The following is a 22813-nucleotide window of genomic DNA, read 5'->3' as shown; positions in this document are numbered from 1 at the left end:
TATGTATAACGTATATACATCATGGACTTACCATTTACCCCTTTGTGTCCCATTTCTTCTTGCTGACAGCACAGGGTATCAAATAACGGTAGCACATGATGGCTTCCCTATGTTTGTAGCAGTAATAGTCAATAATTTCTGTAGATACTGGATTGATTGCAGAGGCACTTTTTATAATGTTCTTTAATGCTGTGTGATGGGCTAAACAGCTGTCGATATCAAAAGTTGTGTAATATGTAAATAGTGATTCCAGCCTTGTGTAATAAAAAATGTGGTGTTGTGGTATGGGATTTTTCAATGGAGGTGAAATCCAAAGTAGCTGATAACAAAGTGTAATAGCCGCTTTAATTTCAGTAATGTATTGATAGTTGGGATGTGTGCTCAAACAGAAACATTAAGTCTGGTGCCATTCTTTCTTTTAATGCCATATGCACTGGTTTACCAGTTGTAATTATGTTGCAAAACAGTTAACAAACAGGTACAAGAAAAAAAACTTAGGAATTTATTAAGGGTCAAGGCCAATTGGCCATAAAAAGTAATGAAACAAGGGAGGTCACCTACACCTGCAGATAGCTACGTAGCTATACTAGTGGAAATTTAATCCATAATTCAGTCATGGGTATAGGCGGCGGAAGGGGGGAGGGGCCCTTCAGAATGATATCACAACCGAATTATCCTTCTTGGAGTGGAGCTGAAAACCGTGATAAAGATCGATATACTCTAATAGAACGCTCAAATACCCTAATAGAGCAGTCAAGGCCTTCATAAAAACGTGTTCCTGATTTCATAAAAAAGAACGAAAAACAGTTGCTTACAGGGGGAATCGAACCAGGTACCTTTTACTGACTTTAAGAGTTGGTGTCTTACCACTGTATCAAGTGTTTCCAGGTGGCTATAGGCTATTTTGTACTGCTTAATATAAATGCTATAATATGTTCATTAACCCTATAGTCAACAGCTAAAAGCTTTGCCAAAAAAGTTTTTAACTGGCAAAAAGCCTGTTTTAAATAGTTTTGACTAAAAGTTGGTGTTTTAGTTAAAATGCTTTAAATTGTACCTATAAAATTGCTATAAAGTAATTTGGTGAACTTTGAGACATTGTGAAAGATAAAATGGCTACAGCTTCTGGGGACTGTGCCCCCCCAGATTCCCCTACTGCCAGAGACTCTATACTTCAGTCAACCCCCCCCCCCTCCGTCATATCAACTACTTCCTCCGCCACTGGTTATGGGTATAGACTGAGTTGGGGATTAAATTTCTGATAGTGTATCTGCAAGTGTAGGTGACCTCCCTTGTTTCATTACTTTGTATGGCTATAACTGATCCCTTCTACTTGTGTAGTAATGGTAATAATACATACATCAATTGTTTGTATAGTATGCAATGCAACTTACAATACCATTACATACAGCTTATATTATGCATAAGTTGGTCTGGAAAGGCCTATGTACATGTATGTATACTAATGGTAATTTAAAACATTATATTCATATGGTTTGAGATTATGACTAGTTTTCTGGGGATTCAAGGGTCCCATAGAACCATCAAAAGGGCCTTGACCACTTTTCAGCTGAAGTATCTTCAGTTCTTATAACTATTATAATGCTTTGCTAATGCTTCAAATATGTCTGAAAGATGATTTAATAGTCAAACAATGTTAAACTAGGAGTTTTAAACATCTGTCCTGACCTTACTGTAGAATACACTGCAGTCTGATTGCTATATATGTTTATTGATAAGAGATATCTGTGTATGTTTCATTAGCAAGCTATTGTATTGTATAGCTATACCACAACACTAAACAGCTTCTACTGTTTATTTATTCAAATAGTATCACTTTTATTGTTACTAGCTACCCAACAGTAAAAGATTCTACATATTATGTAAAGTTGATTATAAAAATGTTCATATTATGCACATCACATAGTATGTTTGCAGAGGATTTATCAAAATCATTTCATGTACAGTACATAGATACGTATTAACTGAAGTAAACAAATGTAACTCTTATCTTTCACAATTATTGCTGTAAACAGATTACATGCACATTGTGAGGAGCATAACTGATGCATGCACATACGTACTAAATTACTTAAGCATTAAGTGCTATATACTAGAAATAAGATTGCTGCATAGCTAAATAGCTAAAATTGCAAACCTTGGTTTTACACACGCATACACAATAGCCACCACAGTGGTAACTAATCTTATTCATGTCATAGTCCTATTAGTAGAGCAGCTAAGCAAAAAATCGTTCACTTTTTCATGAAAGCACCAAACTTTTGGTACAACATTTGCTTAATTCATACTATTTCACAATAGATGTGGTGCCATTAAAATTACCAATCATATCATGCTCAAAGAACCTAACAAGTAACATCAATAGAAAATGTATTTGGGAAGCCATAGCAGTGCTCCATAGGAAATAATTGTACCCTCATTTATCTGTACCCTTGTTTATTCAAAATTGGAAATGGTTGTTCTATTAGAGTACTTTGAGTACATGTGTATGTTCTATTAGAGTATTCCAACAGAGCTCTGTATATAATTTTATGGGCTTCACTTATCCAAACAATTCACTTATCTGAAAAACTTTATCGTTGCCTGAAAGACAGTGGGGTTCGGATAGCCAAGGGTCTACTGTACTCAGGAAAAGCAGCCTAAACAAATTGGTGGCATGGCTGTGGTGTAAATGTGTATAATCTATTGGTCCTATCCATATAGCCAAAAGTAAACTTCAAAGGTTGTGTGATCATAAAATCAGCAGTTTACAAAAATTCAATCATATGGAAATATCAGCAAATAACATCACATGCAGTTATTATATTCACACCTTCTGACTGACTAGGACTCTGAACTACATGGACTCTTGTTACTCTACTGTCCTACTGTGTGTGTGAGATGACTGTTTGTTCATAAATATGATCCTGTACCTGCAATGATCGATCCTGTTGGTAAAGTTATGAAGAAGTTATTCAGAATACTGGAGAATCATAGCTACAGCATCAAGACCAGTGTATAGCTTAGTTTAAATGATGACATTTTATGCATGTATACAAGTGCAAAATCTGGTTACAGTTCACACTTTACGCAGTTGCATAGTCACTCAGGAGTCGAGACCCACATAGCTAACTGTACAAATGGAAAATCATGTAGAAACACATAAACGTATTCACACAAGATTTGACAAAAATGCTGACTATACCCATTATTTGAGTTCATAATAATTATTATAGCCACCTTCAAATATTGTGCAGTGCTAAGCTGTAGCCACTAGCTCATTCCATTCCACTCCATTCAAATTCCATATTAACACTTCCCTCTTTAACTTTTACACAGTAAGAAAACTGCTGGGACATGAATTTCATTGTTTAGTCCCAAAAAGTCATTAGCACTGTGAATATAGGTATACTGACAGCTGGTATAATAGGTACCATTTCAATAAACAGCATTGTGGCTAATTTAGAATTCACAACTGCAAATAAATTAATTGGAGAATTCCAAGTATTATTTTATTGGCACTAATCCCTTTGCAATGCTGTCTAGACAACTTGTGCTTATATATCAACAATTGGTCAGTATATAGTAGGGCTGGGCGGTATTGGAGTTTCGCTTCACGATATATCGTACAGAAATATATCACGATATTACTATTTATCGCGGTTATTAAAGATGACTGCTATATTAGAGTAGCTGACTGCTTTATTAGGGTATCTCGATCCTAGCTGACTGTTCTATTAGAGTATCTCGATCTTTGTAAAAAAATTTGACTAGCTAGTACTAGGTCCTTGTTTGCAGTAGTATCACGTGATTATTTGAGGTGCATTATAACAACCTTAAGGGCTTAATAAGCTGTCACAAACACTAAAAATCGTAATAATATCGATATCGTGATATTATCGTTTCGCCGAAATCTACGCGATACAGATATCGTTTCATTGCATTACCGCGGTATTACTATAATACCGAGAAACCGCCCAGCCCTAGTATATAGTGTATATTCACAAGCAATTTGAAACCATACTTGTTATTCTTGGAAATGCTGCTGTGTGTCATTGTAGGTATATACAAAGTATTGTTTCATCGTAGCAATATAAATTTAAGGAGTATGAAAATGCAGGGCTGAGATAGCATGCCGCTGACTATAAGAGCTTTACAGTAACTATAAAAGTCCAAGTCACTCTACATCTGTCATAGTGGTCTTACACATAGTAGTGACAACAGAAGCCAGCCAACAACCAGATGACTCTAACTTGATACACAAACATACTACATAACTACCATAGTCTTTTATTTATCCTTGATGTTGTACCTTTACCATTTTTGTCAGCTGTACATGTGCCCTTATCTCAATTTTTACATGCAGTGGACCTACTAGGGTATAGCCATCCTCACCAACCTATTACTATCACATACACCTGTACCCCTAGTCCTCATTCATTGATTTTTTTCATATTCATATTACACTGGCAAAGCTTTTCAATTTAAAAAAGGAACTACAGGATTGTATAAAATAATATGGATTAGCTACACACAATAATGATGCAACATAAGGTGTGTCCATTAACAATCACAGTAGTACTGGATACCATTGTGTAAGTATCACTTATGTTATGTTCTCTGAAGAGTCACTGCTTGAAGTATCTTAGTTTACTACAGTGGTATATCCCCAGTATATGGAACAGTTAATTGTTTGTTATTTTAGTAGTTTTTCAGTAAACCCGCATTCACTGATGTTTTACTGAGAGTTTAAAACTTAGTAAAATAATTATGTTCCATATACTTAAGTTTACTGACACTTTACTATCAGTATAACTACAGTAAGGCATCTTAACAAATTAGTAAACTAAGAACCTTCAAGCAGTGAGTGCTACACATATAGTGCATTGAATGTGGAATGATAATGTAGCCAGTAGCAATATAAATTTCCGCAAGTTGGCTAGACCAAGTACTACCTCATGTGAAGATGATCTTGTTCTACACTATCTACTTTGGGGTACAAAACTCAGGCCATAACATGCTTGCAGGAAAATATAGCAAGATGCAAACATAACATACTTACTGTATATACAGGCACAGTGTTGCTGTGTCTCCTGCAGGCACACTGGTTCAATCAACCGTATAATTTTATAAATCAGATAAATATGTAAATCAACTCTACACTTCTACGTATATGCATATTAGACTGAAAGGAAAACTAAATAAATACAATATATAGTTTATGTGGTGTACTACAGAATAGTACACGTACTGTACTTGTAACAATGTGTTCTACATGAGGTTGTGTGAATCGCTTATAATTACACATGTTATTGTGTGTGCCACTTACAATGCAATAGCTGATACATGGTTAATTATTCCATAATTACTTCTTTAGAATTCGGTGTAAGAGTATCTGAAGTGGATTCTATTGACTCGTTTCTACCTTCTTCAGGGTTTGTTGTATGTTTGGATATTACTGTAAATGTATCTTTCTCAGAGTCTGGTTTGCTAGTATCTGTGTCAGATTTTATTCCTGCACCTTTCTCGAGGTCTACAGGTACTTTGAGAGTTTTAGTCTTAGATTTTAGAATTGGCCAGGGAATCCAATGTAGCATAGTGGATGCCAAAAAGGATACCATGAGGTAGAAGTAGAATAAGAATGTGGAAAAGGCAGACTGACAGACTCATGTCAATTCCTGAACATAACTTACATCACATTGTGTTGCACTTTGTGTAGAGTTATATACAGTTACAGCATATTAATCATGTATATTTTTAATGTGAATATTATTTTTGATGAATACTAGGCAGGTGTATCTATCATGATACGTAAATGGGTGCTTTATTGTGCATAATTATATCTAATCAAAAACAGCCAAGCTGTAAAAAAAGAAGTGCGGCCCTTGAAAAGGCTATGGTGAGAAAAGATGTGAAATCCAAGGTGGCGGCCAAGAAATGGCTGTGATGGTAGGTTAATGGTAAAAATTTTAATAACGACAATTCAGGTGAATTTGGTGCCGCTTGGTCAATTGGCACAAAATTCACCTGAATTGTCATTATTAATTTTTTACCATTAACCTAGCATCACAGCCATTTCTTGGCCGCCACCTTGGATTTCACATCTTTTTTCACCATAGCCTTTTCAAGGGCTGCACTCCTTTTTTTACAGCTTGGCTGTTTTTGATTAGATTTCACTTCTTTTTGTATTTGTATACCCCAAAGCCGGCCTATGGCCAGCTTTGGGGCTTTTTAACCTATATATTTTTCTTTACCACAGGAAAAAGATGAAGCAGATTTTATAAATACTTTAACTCATTCTGAGTTTATCAGTAAATGTACAAATTATATATATAATGCATATATCAAGAGTTCATAATATAAAAACAGAGCATATATTTATTACATGTCAATTAATCCCCACAGGACAATTTGCAGCTGATCTCTCTACTGGGTGACTTGAAATGTAGCTGAACTCTCTACAGGGTGATCTGCTTGTACATAGATGAACTCTTTACAGGATTCTCTCTACAGGGTGACTTGACTCTAGCTGAACTTTCTGCAGGGTTATCTGTTTGTAGTTGAATTCTCTACAGGGTGATTTGTTTGCAGCTGAACTCTCTACAAGGTAACTTCTTCTAGCTGATCTGTCTACAGGGTGACTTGTTTCTAGCTGGTCTCTCTACAGGGCGATTTGTTTGTAGCTGAATTCTCTACAGGGTGATGTGTTTGCAGCTGAACTCTCTACATGGTGGTTGCCTTGCAGCTGAACTCTCTAAAAGGTGACTTCTTCTAGCTGAACTCTCTACAGGGTGATCTTTTCATAGCTGAACTTTCTACAGGATGATTTGTTTGCAGCTGAACTCTCTACATGATGATTTCTTTGTAGCTGAACTCTCTACAGGGTGATTTGTTTGTAGCTGAAATACCTACAAGGTAACTTCTTCTAGCAGATCTTTCTACAGGGCGATTTGTTTGTAGCTGAGTTCTCTACAGGGTGTTTGTTTGCAGCTGAAATCTCTACATGGTGGTTTCTTTATAGCTGAACTCTCTACAAGGTGACTTCTTCTAGCTGATCTCTCTACAGGGTGATTTGTTTGTAGCTGAACTCTCTACAGGTGATTTGTTTGTAGCTGAACTCTCTACAAGGTGATACTTCTAGGTGATCTCTCTACAGGATGACTTGTTTCTAACTGAACTCTCAACAGGGTGATCTGTTCATAGCTGAACTTTCTACTGGGTGATTTGTTTGCAGCTGAACTCTCTACATGGTAGTTTCTTTGTAGCTGAACTCTCTACAAGGTAATTTCTTCTCTCTACAGGGTGACTTGTTTCTAGCTGATCTCTCTACAGGGTGATCTGTTCATAGCTGAACTTTCTACAGGGTGATTTGTTTGTAGCTGAACTCTCTACATGGTAGTTTCTTTGTAGCTGAACTCTCTACAATGTGACTTCTTCTAGCTGAACTCTCTACAAGGTGACTTGTTTCTAGCTGATCTCTCTACAGGGTGACTTGTTTCTAACTGAACTTTCTACAGGTGATTTGTTTGTAGCTGAACTCTCTACATGGTGGTTTCATTGTAGCTGAACTCTCTACAAGGTAACTTCTTCTAGCTGATCTTTTTACAGGGCATATTTGTTTGTAGCTGAGTTCTCTATAGGGTGATTTGTTTGCAGCTGAACTCTCTACATGGGAGTTTCATTGTAGCTGAACTCTCTACAATGTGACTTCTTCTAGCTGAACTCTCTACAGGGTGACTTGTTTCTAGCTGATCTCTCTACAGGGTTACTTGTTTCTAGCTGAACTCTCTATAGGTGATTTATTTGCAGCTGAGTTCTCTACAGGGTGATTTTTTTGCAGCTGAACTCTCTACATGGGAGTTTCATTGTAGCTGAACTCTCTACAATGTGACTTTTTCTAGCTGAACTCTCTACAGGGTGACTTGTTTCTAGCTGATCTCTCTACAGGGTTACTTGTTTCTAGCTGAACTCTCTATAGGTGATTTATTTGCAGCTGAGTTCTCTGCATGGTGGTTTCTTTGTAGCTGAACTCTCTACAGGATGATCTGTTCGTAGCTGAACTCCCTACAAGGTAACTTCTTCTAGCTGATCTTTCTACAGGGCGATTTGTTTGTAGCTGAGTTCTCTACAGGGTGATTTGTTTGCAGCTGAACTCTCTACATGGTAGTTTCTTTGCAGCTGAACTCTCTACATGGTGGTTTCTTTATAGCTGAACTCTCTACAAGGTGACTTCTTCTAGCTGATCTCTCTACAAGTTGATTTGTTTGTAGCTGAACTCTCTACAGGTGATTTGTTTGTAGCTGAACTTTCTACAAGGAGATACTTCTAGCTGATCTCTCTACAGGATGACTTGTTTCTAACTGAACTCTCAACAGGGTGATCTGTTCATAGCTGAATTTTCTACTGGGTGATTTGTTTGCAGCTTAACTCTCTACATGGTGGTTTCTTTGTACGTAGCTGAACTCTCTACAAGGTAACTTCTTCTAGCTGATCTTTTTACAGGGCATGTTTGTTTGTAGCTGAGTTCTCTACAGGGTGATTTGTTTGCAGCTGAACTCTCTACATGATGGTTTCTTTGTAGCTGAACTCTCTACAAGGTGACTTCTTCTAGCTGATACAGGGTGACTTGTTTCTAGATGAACTCTCTACAGGGTGACTTGCATGTAGCTGAATTGTCTATTAGATTAACTGTTTGTAGCTGAATTCCGTACAGAATATCCTGCAATGTAATATAATTCTGTAATAGAGTAAGTTATAAACGTAGCTGAATGCTTTATTAGGGTGACTGTTCTATTAGAGTATCTCGATCTCGCATTTGCTACACAATAGATAATATACCCCCCGGGGGGGTATATTATCTATGGCTACACGTAGTTGCCTTTCGAATCATAACTCAGTGGTTTGTAATCCGATTCATTTGTACTACTGCAAGGACTTTCTATGATGATTATTCCAGCTACACACTGATTTTCAGCTCATTGCTCTAAGCGGTTTGCCTGGTAGATGTGAAAACTAATAGTTTTTTATTCATAAAAATCGATCGCGTAATTTTGACACAGGTTGGGTTTTGTGTCATATCTCCATGGTCTTTATCTCAATTCCTTTCAAACCACAAAAAGGCACTCCTACGATGATTACTCCATCTACATATAAATTTTCAACTCATTCCTCCAAGGGGTTTACCCTGTAGGCGTGACAGACCTTCGACCTTATTTTACGCACATAATCGGTCATAACTCCGTGTATGTGCATAGGATTTCTACCAAAGTTGGTAACTGGGATCCGCCTTAATGAGCCCTTCAAGTGTGCCAAATTTCAGCCCTATCCGAGTACGCATTCGTGTTTTATGTAAATATTTTAATAACGATAATTCAGGTGAATTTGGTGCCGCTTGGTCTTGGCACAAAATTCACCTGAATTGTCATTATTAAAATTTTTACCATTAAACTACCATCACAGCCATTTCTTGGCCACCACCTTGGATTTCACATCTTTTTTCACCATAGCCTGTCTGAGGGCCGCACTTTTTTTACAGCTTGGCTGCTTTGGATTAGATTTCACTTCTTTTTGTATTTGTATACCCCAAAGCCAGCCTATGGCCGGTGTCACAGTGATATATGTTTCCCAGGGTAACGTGTTTCCCGCACACATATCCCTAGGGATCCGTGTTTCCCCGCACACATATCACTAGGGATCCGTGTTTCCCACCAAAAGCTGTCAGTGATATGTGTTTCCCGTAGCGATTTTTTTAATATTTCACCGCACACACATATCCCTAGGGATTCGTGTTTCCCCGCACATATATCACCAGGGATCCGTGTTTCCCACTAAGATATAGCCATCGTGCAGTAACTCCAAGGTCCTATATGGCCAGTTGCAAACAGTACGCGATCCAACCATTCAGTAGATATTATTGCTATCTAGCTAATAGACACCCATGCATGCATATTGCATGCAGCTGTATATAGCTATAGTTAGCTAACTAGCTATATAGCTACTATATATGCTAGTACAATAATTATACTATAGCTAGCTATACTAATAATGATAACTATAATAGTCATTTAAAATAAACTTTGCTGCTCTTCTCTGGACCTGCTCAATAAGTGTGATGTCCTTGACAGGGGCGGATCTAGGATTTATAAAAGGGGGGGCTAACTCAAGGTGCTAATCTCTTGGGTAGAGAGCATGCTGGAACTAGGGGAACTAGGGGATCTTGTACACCTCCAGGTCCTTGTTGCATAAACTTTAGCATATAAATCCACTGATAATACCTTGGAAAGATGTTAATAAGGTGGTTTTATATTATTGGTGATCATATAATTATGTTAAGACGAAATTTCATTATAATTCTCAGCATCATATTGATCAAGTAAAGCCTATAAATATGAAGGGGGGGGCTTCAGCCCCCAAAGCTCCCCCCCTGAATCCACCCCTGCTTGATATGGTTATATAGGTTTCGAACAGTATATAACTTGCGGTCTCACTAAGGAAATTCACTGTTTGATGCTTGCTAAAGTTGCGATGGAGCAGTCCTAGCATTCTGTAGGTCTTAGGGATTATGTTCTAGTAGTGTTGATCCCAAGATAGGTCTAATGATATAAGACCGAGATTTTATATTTGTTAAAACCTGTATGTCAGCTATTTTGTAATTAGTGATGACTTTTGCATTAATATAGGTGGACACTCTTTTTTGGATTAAAGAACATATTATATCTCATACTCCACAAAGTTGCTGAGTCTAAATCATTTTGAAATAGTGAAATATCTCCAGGACTACAAACAGTATTATAAATCTTGGTGTCGTCAATAAATAGTAAAGTTTTACTGATGGTAACACAAGATGGTAAATCATTCACGTAAATAATGAAGAGTAGGGGTCCCAAAATACTCCATTGGGGAACCCCAGATAGAACCGGCAAGGGGGTAAATAATGACTGACTGCATGCCAAAGCTGTAGCTAGTTATACATAGCTGCAATCACATGATTTTCTCTATATAGCTAGAGATATAGTATTTTATTGTATACATGTACTTGTATAGCTACTGTTTTATTAAACTGATGCTATAGCTATACGTAGCTAAATCACAGCACAGTTTAGTAGTTATAGTTGAATGCCAGTGAATGGCTTGATTTCCTTCATCAACATGCATAATTATAGTATTAGTTCTGTTGTAAAGGTAGCTATATGGCTAGCTATGATTATTAAAAGTGCATGCGCGCCTATGCTAACACTACGTAGCTACGTTGCACATGCTTTATAAAGGGGAAACATATTACCCGGGGAAACACATATCACTGTGACTTGTAGGTCGCTAGCGAGTTAGTGATATGTGTGCGGGGAAACACGGATCCCTAGGGATATGTGTGCGGGAAACACGTTACCCGGGGAAACATATATCACTGTGACACCGGCTTTAGGGCTTTTTTTAACCTTTCATTTTTTCTTTACCACAGGAAGAAGAAAAGATGAAGCAGGGCGATTTCTTTGTAGCTGACCCCTCTACAAGGTTATCCTTCTAGCTGATCTCTCTACCGGATGACTTGTTTGTAGCTGAACTCTCTACAGGGTGGTTTGTTTGTAGCTGAACTCTCTACATGGTAGTTTCTTTGTAGCTGAACTATCTATACAATGTAACTTCTTCTAGCTGAACTCTCTACAGGGTGACTTGTTTCTAGCTGATCTCTCTACAGGGTGACTTGTTTCTAGCTGAACTCTCTACAGGGTGATTTGTTTGTAGCTGAACTCTCTACAAGGTAACTTCTTCTAGCTGATCTTTCTACAGGGTGATTTGTTTGTAGCTGAATTCTCTACAGGGTGACTTGTTTCTAGCTGATCTCTGTACAGGGTGACTTGTTCCTATAGCTGAACTCTCTACAGGTGATTTGTTTGCAGCTGAACTCTCTTACATGGTGGTTTCTTTGTAGCTGAACTCTCTACAAGGTGACTTCTTCTAGCTGATCTCTCTACAAGATGACTTGTTTCTAACTGAACTCTCTACAGTGTGATCTGTTCATAGCGGAACTTTCTACTGGGTGATTTGTTTGCAGCTGAACTCTTTGCATGATTGTTTCTTTGTAACTGAACTCTCTACAAGGTAACTTCTTCTAGCTGATCTCACTACAGGGAAATTTGTTTGAGCTGAACTCTCTACATGATGGTTTCTTTGTAGCTGAACTCTCTATTTGGTACCTTCTTCTGGCTGATCTGACTACAGGGTGACTTGTTTGTAGTCGAATTCCCTACAGAATAACTTGCAATGTAATATAATTGAGTAAATTATAAATGCAGCTGAATGCTTTATTAGGGTGACTGTTCTATTAGAGTATCTCGATCTCGCATTTGCTACACGTAGTTGCGTTTCGAATCATAACTCAGTGGTTTGTAATCCGATTTTTCTGTACTACTGCAAGGACTTTCTATGATGATTATTCCAGCTACATACTGATTTTCAGCTCATTACTCTAAGCGGTTTGCCTGATAGACACGAAAACTAATAGTTTTTTTATTCATAAAAATCGATCGCGTAATTTTGACACAGGTCGGGTTTTGTGTCATATCTCCGTAGTCTTTATCCCGATTCTTTTCGAACCATAAAAAGGCACTCCTACGATGGTTGCTCCATCTACATAGCAATTTTCAACTGATTCCTCAAAGGAGTTTACCCTGTAGGCGTGACAGACCTTCGACCTTATTTTACGAAAATAATCGGTCATAACTCCGTGAATGTTCATCGGATTCCTACCGAAGTTGGTACACAGATCCGCCTTAATGAGCCCTTTAAGTGTGCCAAATTTCAGCCCGATCCGAGTACGCATTCGTGTTTTATGGCGGATTTTGCGAAGTGTGCGAAATGAAGAAGTAGAAGAAAAAAACGAAGAAATTAAAACGAGATTTTGTTCGCTCGTATCTCGGAAATGGCTGGAGCGATTTTCTTCATATTTGGTGTGTAGACTCCCCTTGCTGGCCGGCACCTCTCTAGCAAATGTAGTTCCAATCGGATAAAGGATCACAGAGCTACATAGGTGTGAAAATTGCGTTTTCTTTCTTCCTGTTAATATACTCACGGGTGGCACGCCGGCTTCTTGGGCCGCACGACACACTACCGTGTGTCTTGGTCAGTATTATAAATTATCTAATTCACTTTCAGTATGTGCACTACTATAATTTTATACTATACGTAAAAGTCTTCACATTGATGTGTAATGGCAATATTGCTAGTGTGGTGTCATACAGATAGATAGCTATTGTGGCTGGACCATGGTAAGTGTGTTTGTGGTCTTTTGAAGTGCTGTCAACTGAATTTAATAGAAAGAGCAATGGATTTCTATATTACTAACAGTACATCTTGTCTCAGCCACCAAAGTATGCTATGTTTTACCTGATAATATTTCTCCTGCACATTGTCCATCTCAACCATGTGCTACACTCAGTCGATGCCTACAGGATAATAGCAGCGGCGGAGGAAGTAGTTGATATGAGGGGGGGCTGGACTGACCCAGACTTATTTCTATAGTTTGGTAAGGTGAGACCAAAAAAAAAAAAAAAAGAAAAAAAAAAAAGGTCACAACCAACTGACAAGAGCTTTCCACCTCACCAGCTACCATTTCTAGCTGATAAACTACATAAAAATCCTTACATAGCTCGCTACACACTGATTACTTTATTAGAGTGACTGCTCTATTAGAGTATCTCGATCTTTATCACGGTTTTCAGCCCCACTCCAAGAAAGATAATTTCGGTGTGATATCATTCTGAGGGGGGGCTTTAGCCCCCTAGCCCCCCCCTTTCCGCCGCCTATGGATATTAGTACATTATCTTTTGTGTCTGATGTCGAATATCACTTCTTACCAGGAGAACACCAAGTTACCACCAATATGATGATTCAGAATGTTAAAAATTTTGTACCATTTGCTAGGAATGCTCAATTTTCCTCCTCATTGAAATGTCATTCTGGTGTTGTCATCAGTATACAGTTTTCCAGTAATGTCACCATCACTGGTTTGTCAATTAGAAATTGTGGAAACACCACAACCTTTATAGCTAGCTTGACTATATTTAACTGTATCAACTGCAAAATCTCAAATGTAAGCTTTTACACTCTTACAGGATACAGCCTAGTGGGGATCAATTTAATTGGACAATCACATTTAGACAACATATAGCTATCAACTTGAAGACATCACCAAATGGTGTGTGTGGAAAGGGAATTTCCCTTAAACATAATGACACAGTTAGAAGGAATATCAATAGTACCAGCCCACTTGATACCACAATAATGATAAGCAACTTAACTGTTAATGGCGGACTCAGTAGATGCTTGTCATCTGGCAAGTACGTGGATGAGCAAGGAGATTTTCTGAGCATGACATTGAATCAAACTCAATATAGCATTACTATAAACATCTGCCACTCCTTGTTTCCACAAAATCACTTATTATGAACAACCAGTTTTATTTGCTTTCATGAATTGCAACTTAAATTATCTATTATTTGAAAATTGTACATTTTCAGAGATACAATTAGGCAAGAGTAAAGATGAGGCATCACATCAAACAATTCCACCATCGATGATTAGTACATATTCCTCTCATGTAAATGCAGTGGTCAGATTTGTAAGGTGTATGTTTTATTTAAACATTATTGGTAGATCCTCAACTCAAGCATTACTTGATATTTATGTATACCAAACAACAGGAAACTGTGATCACTTGTTCAGTAGCAATGTAATCTTGGACACATGTACCTTCCAACGAAATTATGGAGTTGTGTTAAGAGCTTATAGTGACTATAATACGACAAAGATCTTATTACTGGGAGATGTTTACATCTCAGGCGCTATTGATTACACTGTTTGCTTGATGTATTTCAAAAACACAGCTGTTTAAATGAATGGAACCATAACAAGTTTTAACAACAGGGTAAGTTCTCTGTTTCTGTTCTTTTCATGTAGGGTAGTCATCAATGGAAATTTGAAAGCCACTGCTAATCAGTGGGTCTATGTGTTTGTCCTTAAATTAAACACCAGGTATATTGAAGTAGAGGAATATACAAATATGACATTTTCTGATATTTTTCACATTTTCTATTCATCACAACTGTCATATTCCAGTCATTCTAAATCATTATGTCCCTTCCAGTACATAGCATCTTACAATACAGCAAACCATCCCCCACCACCCAACCATTACAAAATTATCATAAGAGAAATGAATGAGTATACAGATTTTAAAAACTACACATTATACAGATATGACTCTAGTCATTACTACTGTAAATAGTACCTACTGCAGTATACTATGGCTACAACCCTGGAGATGTAAATGAGAAAATTATTCGCATTCTTTTCTTTAAACCAAATAAAAAAGGGTATGACATCGAAAACAAAATATGTCTGTGTTCATCAGACAGCATATATAACTGTAGCATTAATGAGATTGGGCCTGTATATCCTGGACAAGTTTTACTGGCAAGTTTTACATTACCCTATGGAAAAGGAAAATCTATGGTGCATGCTGAAATGCGTTATTGTAAAGTAGCACATCAAAATGGTCTAATATTCACATTAAGTAAAAAGTGCAAAATTTTTAACTTTACAACTGTTATAAATAGAATGGATAACAAATGTGATTTGAATCTGAAAGTTATGCATCAAAACACATATGGGCATCTTTTCCATGTACAACTTTTAGAATGTCCGGCAGGATTTTTGTTATTTGATTTTTGTTACCTGTTTTGAGCAGTGCAGCATAGCATAATAGGTAAAATAATGAGCATAATCGGCGGGGCCCTATACACTGTTCCTACTATCCTACACAGGTATCCTCAGAGCTGTATCAACAGTGTTGTTATCTCATTCTACCATAACTGAACTACCAAGTGGTCATCAACAGTTAGTGTGGTCTATTGATGCCAGTGTTCCATTATTTGGAGTAAAGTTTAACATATTGTTCATCACATGTCTTGTGTTGTTCTTAATATTGATTCCTTTTAATTTGATTTTGTTGTTTATAAGATTTCTGTTGAAATTTAAAATTGTGACCGGGCCTGCGAAAACAGGGCATGTGGGCACAAACTACACCCCATCATTCTACAGGTCATATCTCAGTATTGGAAATGTATTTTTCCATTCTGTAGCTTGCATCATGATACTAATTAAATACTTACTAAGAGCTGAAAATTGCTATCCCATAGCATAATGGTACAAAATGTTATGAGTAATGAAAGTGGGAAAAAGTTGGCAAAAATCACGTGCCCACATGCCCTATTATCGCAGGCCCGGTCACAATTATTAATAGGTTTAAGCCACTGTTAGACGCATTTCACGGATCACAAAGAGACAGTTACTGCTATTGGATTGCAGTACAAATTGTATTTAGGAATTTGTGCTTTGCCTTCTTTGGATTAAAAGCAAAATTAATACACGTCTAACTGTTTCAGCTGCTTTGTTAATATGCTTTATTACAACTGGTGGATACCTACAGCCATATAAAGGCAAACATTTAAATATCCAAGAATTAATTCTTTTTGTGAATCTCACAATACTGTTTTGTATTCCTTATCAAGGTAATGACAGAGTGATTTACATGACTGCTAATGCTATGATCATTGTAGTTTTATTTCATTCCATTGCAATTGTGTTGTATCATTTCCTCACCTACACATGTCACTGTAATGTCATGATGATGTTGCTTTACATCAAGAAAAAATTTATGCAGTTATTTTACAATATAGAGCCAAATGAAGACCAAGAGTTGAATATTCCTGAATGTGCATATAATTACAGAGAGTATCGTGAGGGACTTGTAAGTGATGACTTTCATAACTAAATAAGACTGTTCAGTTTATCAAACAGATTATTTTAAAGATTTGCATGTGTATAATATTAATTACGTATTGCAACAATTGTTAATTAACTTTAAATATGTGTTTTTTTTTGCAAAAGTGGAACAAAATTTTAAGCTATTGTGGGTAAATGTGCTTACTGTAATTAAAATGTCTTGGAGCCTCAGTTGTCTGAACTTCAGTTATCTGTACCCCTGGGGATCACCTATAGTGTTCAGATACAGTAAATGAAAAGTCCACAACTCTAAGTTGTTTATAAAATCTTAAATCAATTACTATAAAACTAGTATTTTGTTAATTTAAAAATAAAGTAGGGACCTATACTATAAAAAGTAGCGAAACGAGATGAATGATGGTATTACAGCAGAGCTCAGTGGGAAGTTTCTTCCAATAACATCTGGACAGCTCAAATTAGCAACCAGACAGGATGCAATTTTGTGTAAAGTGTTGGTGTATACCAAGTAAGGTTGGCCAGCACAGATCACAGAACCTGTTATATGTACCTTTCTGGCACAGATGACATGAGTTAACTTTAGAAGATGATTGTATCATGTAGGTAATGATCCTGTAAGTTACAAGACATAGTGCTACAAGAGTTGCATGAAGTCCATTTTGGAAAAGCTCTTGCCAAGGCCATTACTCAAAGCTACGTTTGGTGGCCAAAGTTAGACAATGACATTGAGTGTCACTGACAAAATCTTGTACACTGTTAGAAATTCCCCACAAGTGTCACCGCTCCATCCTTAGAACTGGTCGTTCAAACCATGGAAAAGAATCCATGTCAATTTTGCTGGTCCCTTTCAACAACATATGTTTTTCATTGTAGTGCACTCACATTCCAAATGGCTAGAAGTCATTGAAATAAAATCAACCACCACTGCAGAAACTACCACTAAATTATGTCGCTTATTTTCTTGTTATGATTTCCAGAATGGCTTGTATCTGACAACAGACCACAGTTTGCAGCTGATGAGTTTCAAGCCTTCATGAAATCCATAGGTGTGAAGCACATCCATTGTGCCCCATATCATCCTTCTTCTGATGGGCCAGGGCAGTCAAACTTTCTGTTCAGGCATTCAAGAAAGCCATGAAACCCAGCAGTAAGAGTGATTCACCTTTCTATCAATACTTACTACTGTAATGTTGCTCCATGTACACTGTTTCTTAAGAGAGAAGTGCTCACAGCCATGCTCTTAAGAGAGAACTGTTTATAACTTGTGGGACAATGCGTGATGGTAGACAATCTACGTCCTGGTTCCTGGAACTAGTCCTCTAACATATTTAGTTCAAGTGTCTGGTGGTCAAACTTGGAAAGGCACAAGAAGATTACAACCTAATATACAACCAGTACTGAGTCATTCATGAGATATCCGCAATGCAGGATACTCCTGACAAGCCATGCCACCAATATCCCAGACAAAACCATGTACCACCAGACAGACTGAGACACTGACTCTTTATAAGTGTGTGGTTTAATTTTGTTAGTAATTGATTCAAATCTTCCCCTTTTATTTTCCTAGTTTTGTAATTTTACTTTGTAACTTAGTGTGTGGTGTATTTTTTCCAATATACTCCATGCCTTCAGGCACAATACGTATAACATATGCTCAAAATCTAATCAGTATGCATTTTTCATGTGTGGTAATGTAACGAGGGAACTTATTTTGTCATGTGAGCATGCATACACTGTAGTTTCCATGGTGCTAGTATTATTGCAAGAAACCTTTTCCTGAGCCTACAGCAGAAACAGTCATGGACAAGGTAAGTAATCTGAGTGTAACGTAAAATAGAGTCTAAAGCAGTTATACAGGCACAATGTGGAGTCTATGAAATTTATAAACCCTCAGACCCTTATATATATAATAGTAGAGCATGAGTGAACATTGTGCTCATATCAAGACTCACGGTAGTGAGTCGCGCGGCCAAGAAACTACAAAGCGCACGCCCAATTAAAAGACGCGCGGCCACTACTGTGAGTATTTACGTGTAGGGCCGGTTTTGCAATATAGTCCTAGATTACGCAACATCTCTCAATAGATTTGTATTGCGTTACGTGATAAAAAAATCTTTAGGAGTCGTCATCATCATAGTTTTCTTGCGACCTCGCTAAAATAAAAAAGTAACCATCGCAAAATAAAAAATAGGCGTATTTCACTTTATTTCTCTACCTTATGTTACAACTACTGTCACGTTATACCAGTCAACATAGTCGTGTTTGTATAGTCCATCTAGCACTGACATTATCCAATCCTGGTTTGCCTATACGCGTATTTTCTTCAATCATTATTATCAATTTTGTCAAAAGACCGGGTTGTACAAAAGGACAAGCCTGTAATCCCTACAATAACTTTTAAAGGCACGACGTGGACACAAACTCTAATGCCTGATAAACAAGTTGTGACAACGTGCTGAACCGTAAGTTCCCTAGGGATGGCGTTTTAAGCAGAAATCTTTTAAATTCCATTTAGTGCCACACCCCATGCGAGCGTTTATAAATCGCCAGTTGTCTTATGGTGTGAAGAACAAAATCACTAGCGAAGGTGCTTTAAGCATACTCTTCAATTCTCTATTTACATGTAATTTTTAATAGATTAACCACAAAGGTCGATAAGGTGAATACAAAAGGTAACAAGCCTTTAGGGGTTACCACCTCTATGTAGTGTGTACCATGTAGCTTGTGTTGTGGCTTTCATTAAGTATTATGCACACACAAATGGTGCAACAAAATTTTGTAATGGATTGCTCGAATGTGGTTGGTGGTGTTGTGGCTTGAATGTGGTTCGTGGTTTGCCAGTGACTATGTATGAGTTGGGGTTGTTCCACACAACTTACACAATATTCAAATTTCATGATGGCCATGAAAATTTCTTGCCATATGGTAAACATACAACAATGTGTAACAACGTTAATCAACATCACATCAAGACTTGACTAAAAATAGTTCCAACAATAGTGATGATTTCTTGTATGTCAGCATGACGATACTGAGACCTGTAAAAGAATAAGCAGGCACTGAAGTTAACCTTAAATTAAACACTCATGCAACTGACCTGGAACATTGGTCGCAACACCAAAAACACTTGTTTCGATATCTGATGACACAATCCAGCAGGCACTGAATTAAAAGACAATGTACAAAAAATCAATATGCCGGGCTGTATCAATAATAGCATGGATAATCAAAATGAACAAAAATTATATCCCAGGCTAAGTGAATGAATAACATAACTGTTGGGTAAGCATGTCAAACCTGAACATTAGGACATTAGTCAAACAAAAGTACGCTATCACAACTTGGTCATAATACAATGTTTGTACCACTGGACTTCACACTGGTTGCCCAAAAATTGTGCCATTCCAGGACAACAGTATAATTATGAAACAAATAGTTACTACAACACAGAAGGCTTACTGTTGTACTGTCTACACTGATATACCATAATTTAAAAACATAACAGGTAGGCATTAAATACAATACACTTTACACCTGGGTACTAGGAAAAAATCACTAACATCACAACATGTAAACTGACCTAGAAATTAACACCCTTGATGCCACTACAGTCTACACTGGATATTTGTTTGAACCCATCAACAGTATACCCGATACATCTGAGTAGACTGACCTGCAAATTCACATCACTAGTATACAGTGATAACTGATAACTACAAAAACAACAATTGCAATAATACAATTCTTCTGTACGTCAACTGACCTGAAATTCATGACACTCGATACCGAGACCTGTAAAAGAATAAGCAGGCACTGAAGTCAACCTTAAATTAAACACACATGCAAACTGACCTGGAACATCGGTCGCAACACCAAAGACACCTGTTTCGATATCTGACAAAACAATCCAGCAGGCACTGAATTAAAAAGAGAATGTGCAAAAAATCAATATGCCAGGATGTACCAATAAAGGATGGATAATCAAAATGAACTAAAAATATATATATCCCATATGCAGGTTAAGTGAGTAACATAACTGTTGGGTAAGCATGTAAACCAGAACATTAGGTCATTGGTCAAACAAAAGTACGCTATCACAAACCGGTCACTGATAATTGATAACTACAAAAAGAACAAATGCAATAATACAATTCCTCTGAACGTTAACTGACCTGAAATTCATGACACCTGTATCTTTCTTCTTGCATGGTCTCAACTTACATATGTACCATGATCACATTCAACTGCTAGTGGATAAACCAGTATGACCAGATGGCCTGCAAAAACCAACAAGCAGGTGTTAAATACAATACACCTAAAGCCTGGAATATGAAAAATATTATATAAGCATTATTCCACACTGATATAGTAATAGATTATAGGACGTTGTGTAACTTGCCTAAACGTGTAAACTTGAACATGAGGACAACTGCATAATCTGGACACTTGGAATTGTCCAATACCTGATGAACAAGTTAGTACTAATGACATTCACTTCAACATTTTATCCCAGCTGGGTGAATCTCTTGTAACTGAGTAAAAAGGTGTTTATTTTCCACCTGCAACCAAAGTTCTACATTTCGATCTGTGGTTGAGTGTACATAAACTGACCAGGAAAATCAGTATGCCATAGCCGGGGTATGGAAATGGTTCCTTTCCTTCTGTTGTGACATTACTTACAGCTGACTGGTAAATGATCATCGATGTCCCCGTGGACCCCAACAATGAGTATATCAATAACTTCACAAGTTGGAATGAATTTCCTTTCAACATGTGGTGGAATGAATTACCTTTCAGCATCTGGTGGACAGGTCCATAAACCCTATCGCACAAACACGGTGAATCAGTGTGTGGCGATGTGACACGTACGTTACACAAACTTCACTCCTCGTTTCGTTAGCATTCAAGACCGGCATATATCATAGAGTACCTCGATCAGTATTCTTGACTCTTACTTCTTCAAGCGTTGCTCAAGCGATGTAGTTTCTCACGAGGGGCTCGAGTTTCTCATTAAAGTCGAGCCGATTAAAGTACGCCTCACCATCTAGTTACATTAGGATTAATACAATAAATACAATAAATACTTTAGGATTATGGAAGAAAATCCATCCCTCCTGGAGGAGACTGAGTGTGGCCCCGACTAGACATTGGGTGACCTGCAGTTCGATTCCTGGGGTTGGAGGGATTTTTTTCCTTACTTTGGCCCCTTTTCTGTTACACCTTTTCAGCTATAAGTCACTAAGTCTAAGTCCTTGAAATTAGGTTAGGTAATCCTAAGGCTGCAGCACATGTTGCTGCAGACCTTCAGTGCTGGTCACTGTAAAGCATTAATACAATACAATACAATACATTCTTAAACCATTCAATTTAAAACCACGTATCACGAGTGTCCGCTTAAGGTAATTAGGGACTTTCCACGAGATTTCCCCTAAATAGATCACGTGTTAGTTGTCAATCCGGTGGATTCTGGTGGTATACATGGTTCAACACTGTGGTAAGTGTACATATGCTGTCAATAATTGTTTGTGCACTGCTAAAATAAGTTATTTTTGTGTGATAAGCATGCTTGAGGAAGGGTCTGGGGGACGACACTAAGGCCACTCCAAATAAATTCTCTGTTTCCCGTCCACCGCCCGCATCTGGTTACTGCCAGCTCTGAATATTCCATTATTCCGTATTCTTCCATTACTTTCCGGTTATTCTTGCATACTGATAGGCTCAGTAAAAGCTATCTTGAAACAGTGTCAGCTCACGTGTCAGCAGCCCTATCAAGTCAGCACAAACTTCACGTTTGTGTTATTTTTGCAACTTACAAAGGAAGGAACAAGCTTATGCATGCTCTTATGCAGCCTTTTTGGCAGTGCCAGGCAAATAATGGCTTGAAAAGCTAGCCAATCTCATAATGAAATAATGGAAATGGACCGCCCGCCCGCATGCAAATATTCCTGAGTCCAGGACGGGAAACAGAGAATTTATTTGGAGTGGCCTAATGTTTTGACAGCAGTTGATGATG

General features: G+C 37.6%; 1 protein-coding gene across 17 annotated transcripts in view; it reads right to left on the bottom strand.

The window, feature by feature from the left end:
- LOC136264859 (uncharacterized) overlaps positions 1-21855 on the bottom strand; it is a 44594-nt gene extending 22739 nt beyond the window's left edge. For 5 of the 17 annotated variants that reach the window (XR_010705323.1, XR_010705324.1, XM_066059659.1 and 2 more), the window contains exons 1-6: positions 21681-21849; positions 21412-21622; positions 21200-21359; positions 20973-21077; positions 20653-20717; positions 20564-20592 (exon numbers count right to left, since the gene is read on the bottom strand). Coding sequence is in view for 8 of the 17 variants with exons in the window: in XM_066059664.1 (XP_065915736.1) it covers positions 20564-20592; positions 20653-20717; positions 20973-20983 (105 nt within the window). In the remaining 9 variants the exon portion in view is untranslated. Of the gene's footprint in view, positions 1-19685; positions 19839-19897; positions 19963-20380; positions 20514-20563; positions 20593-20652; positions 20923-20972; positions 21078-21199; positions 21360-21411; positions 21623-21680 lie in introns of those variants that run through there. The other 12 variants (XR_010705325.1, XM_066059629.1, XM_066059653.1 and 9 more) reach the window with 8 other exon arrangements.
- Between the last annotated feature and the right edge of the window lie 958 nt (positions 21856-22813).

This window comes from Dysidea avara, chromosome 1 (assembly GCF_963678975.1).
Source record: "Dysidea avara chromosome 1, odDysAvar1.4, whole genome shotgun sequence".
Taxonomy (NCBI): Eukaryota; Metazoa; Porifera; class Demospongiae; order Dictyoceratida; family Dysideidae; genus Dysidea; species Dysidea avara.
The sequence above is the reverse complement of the archived record's forward strand: the minus strand, read 5'-3'. Positions and strand labels throughout refer to the sequence as shown.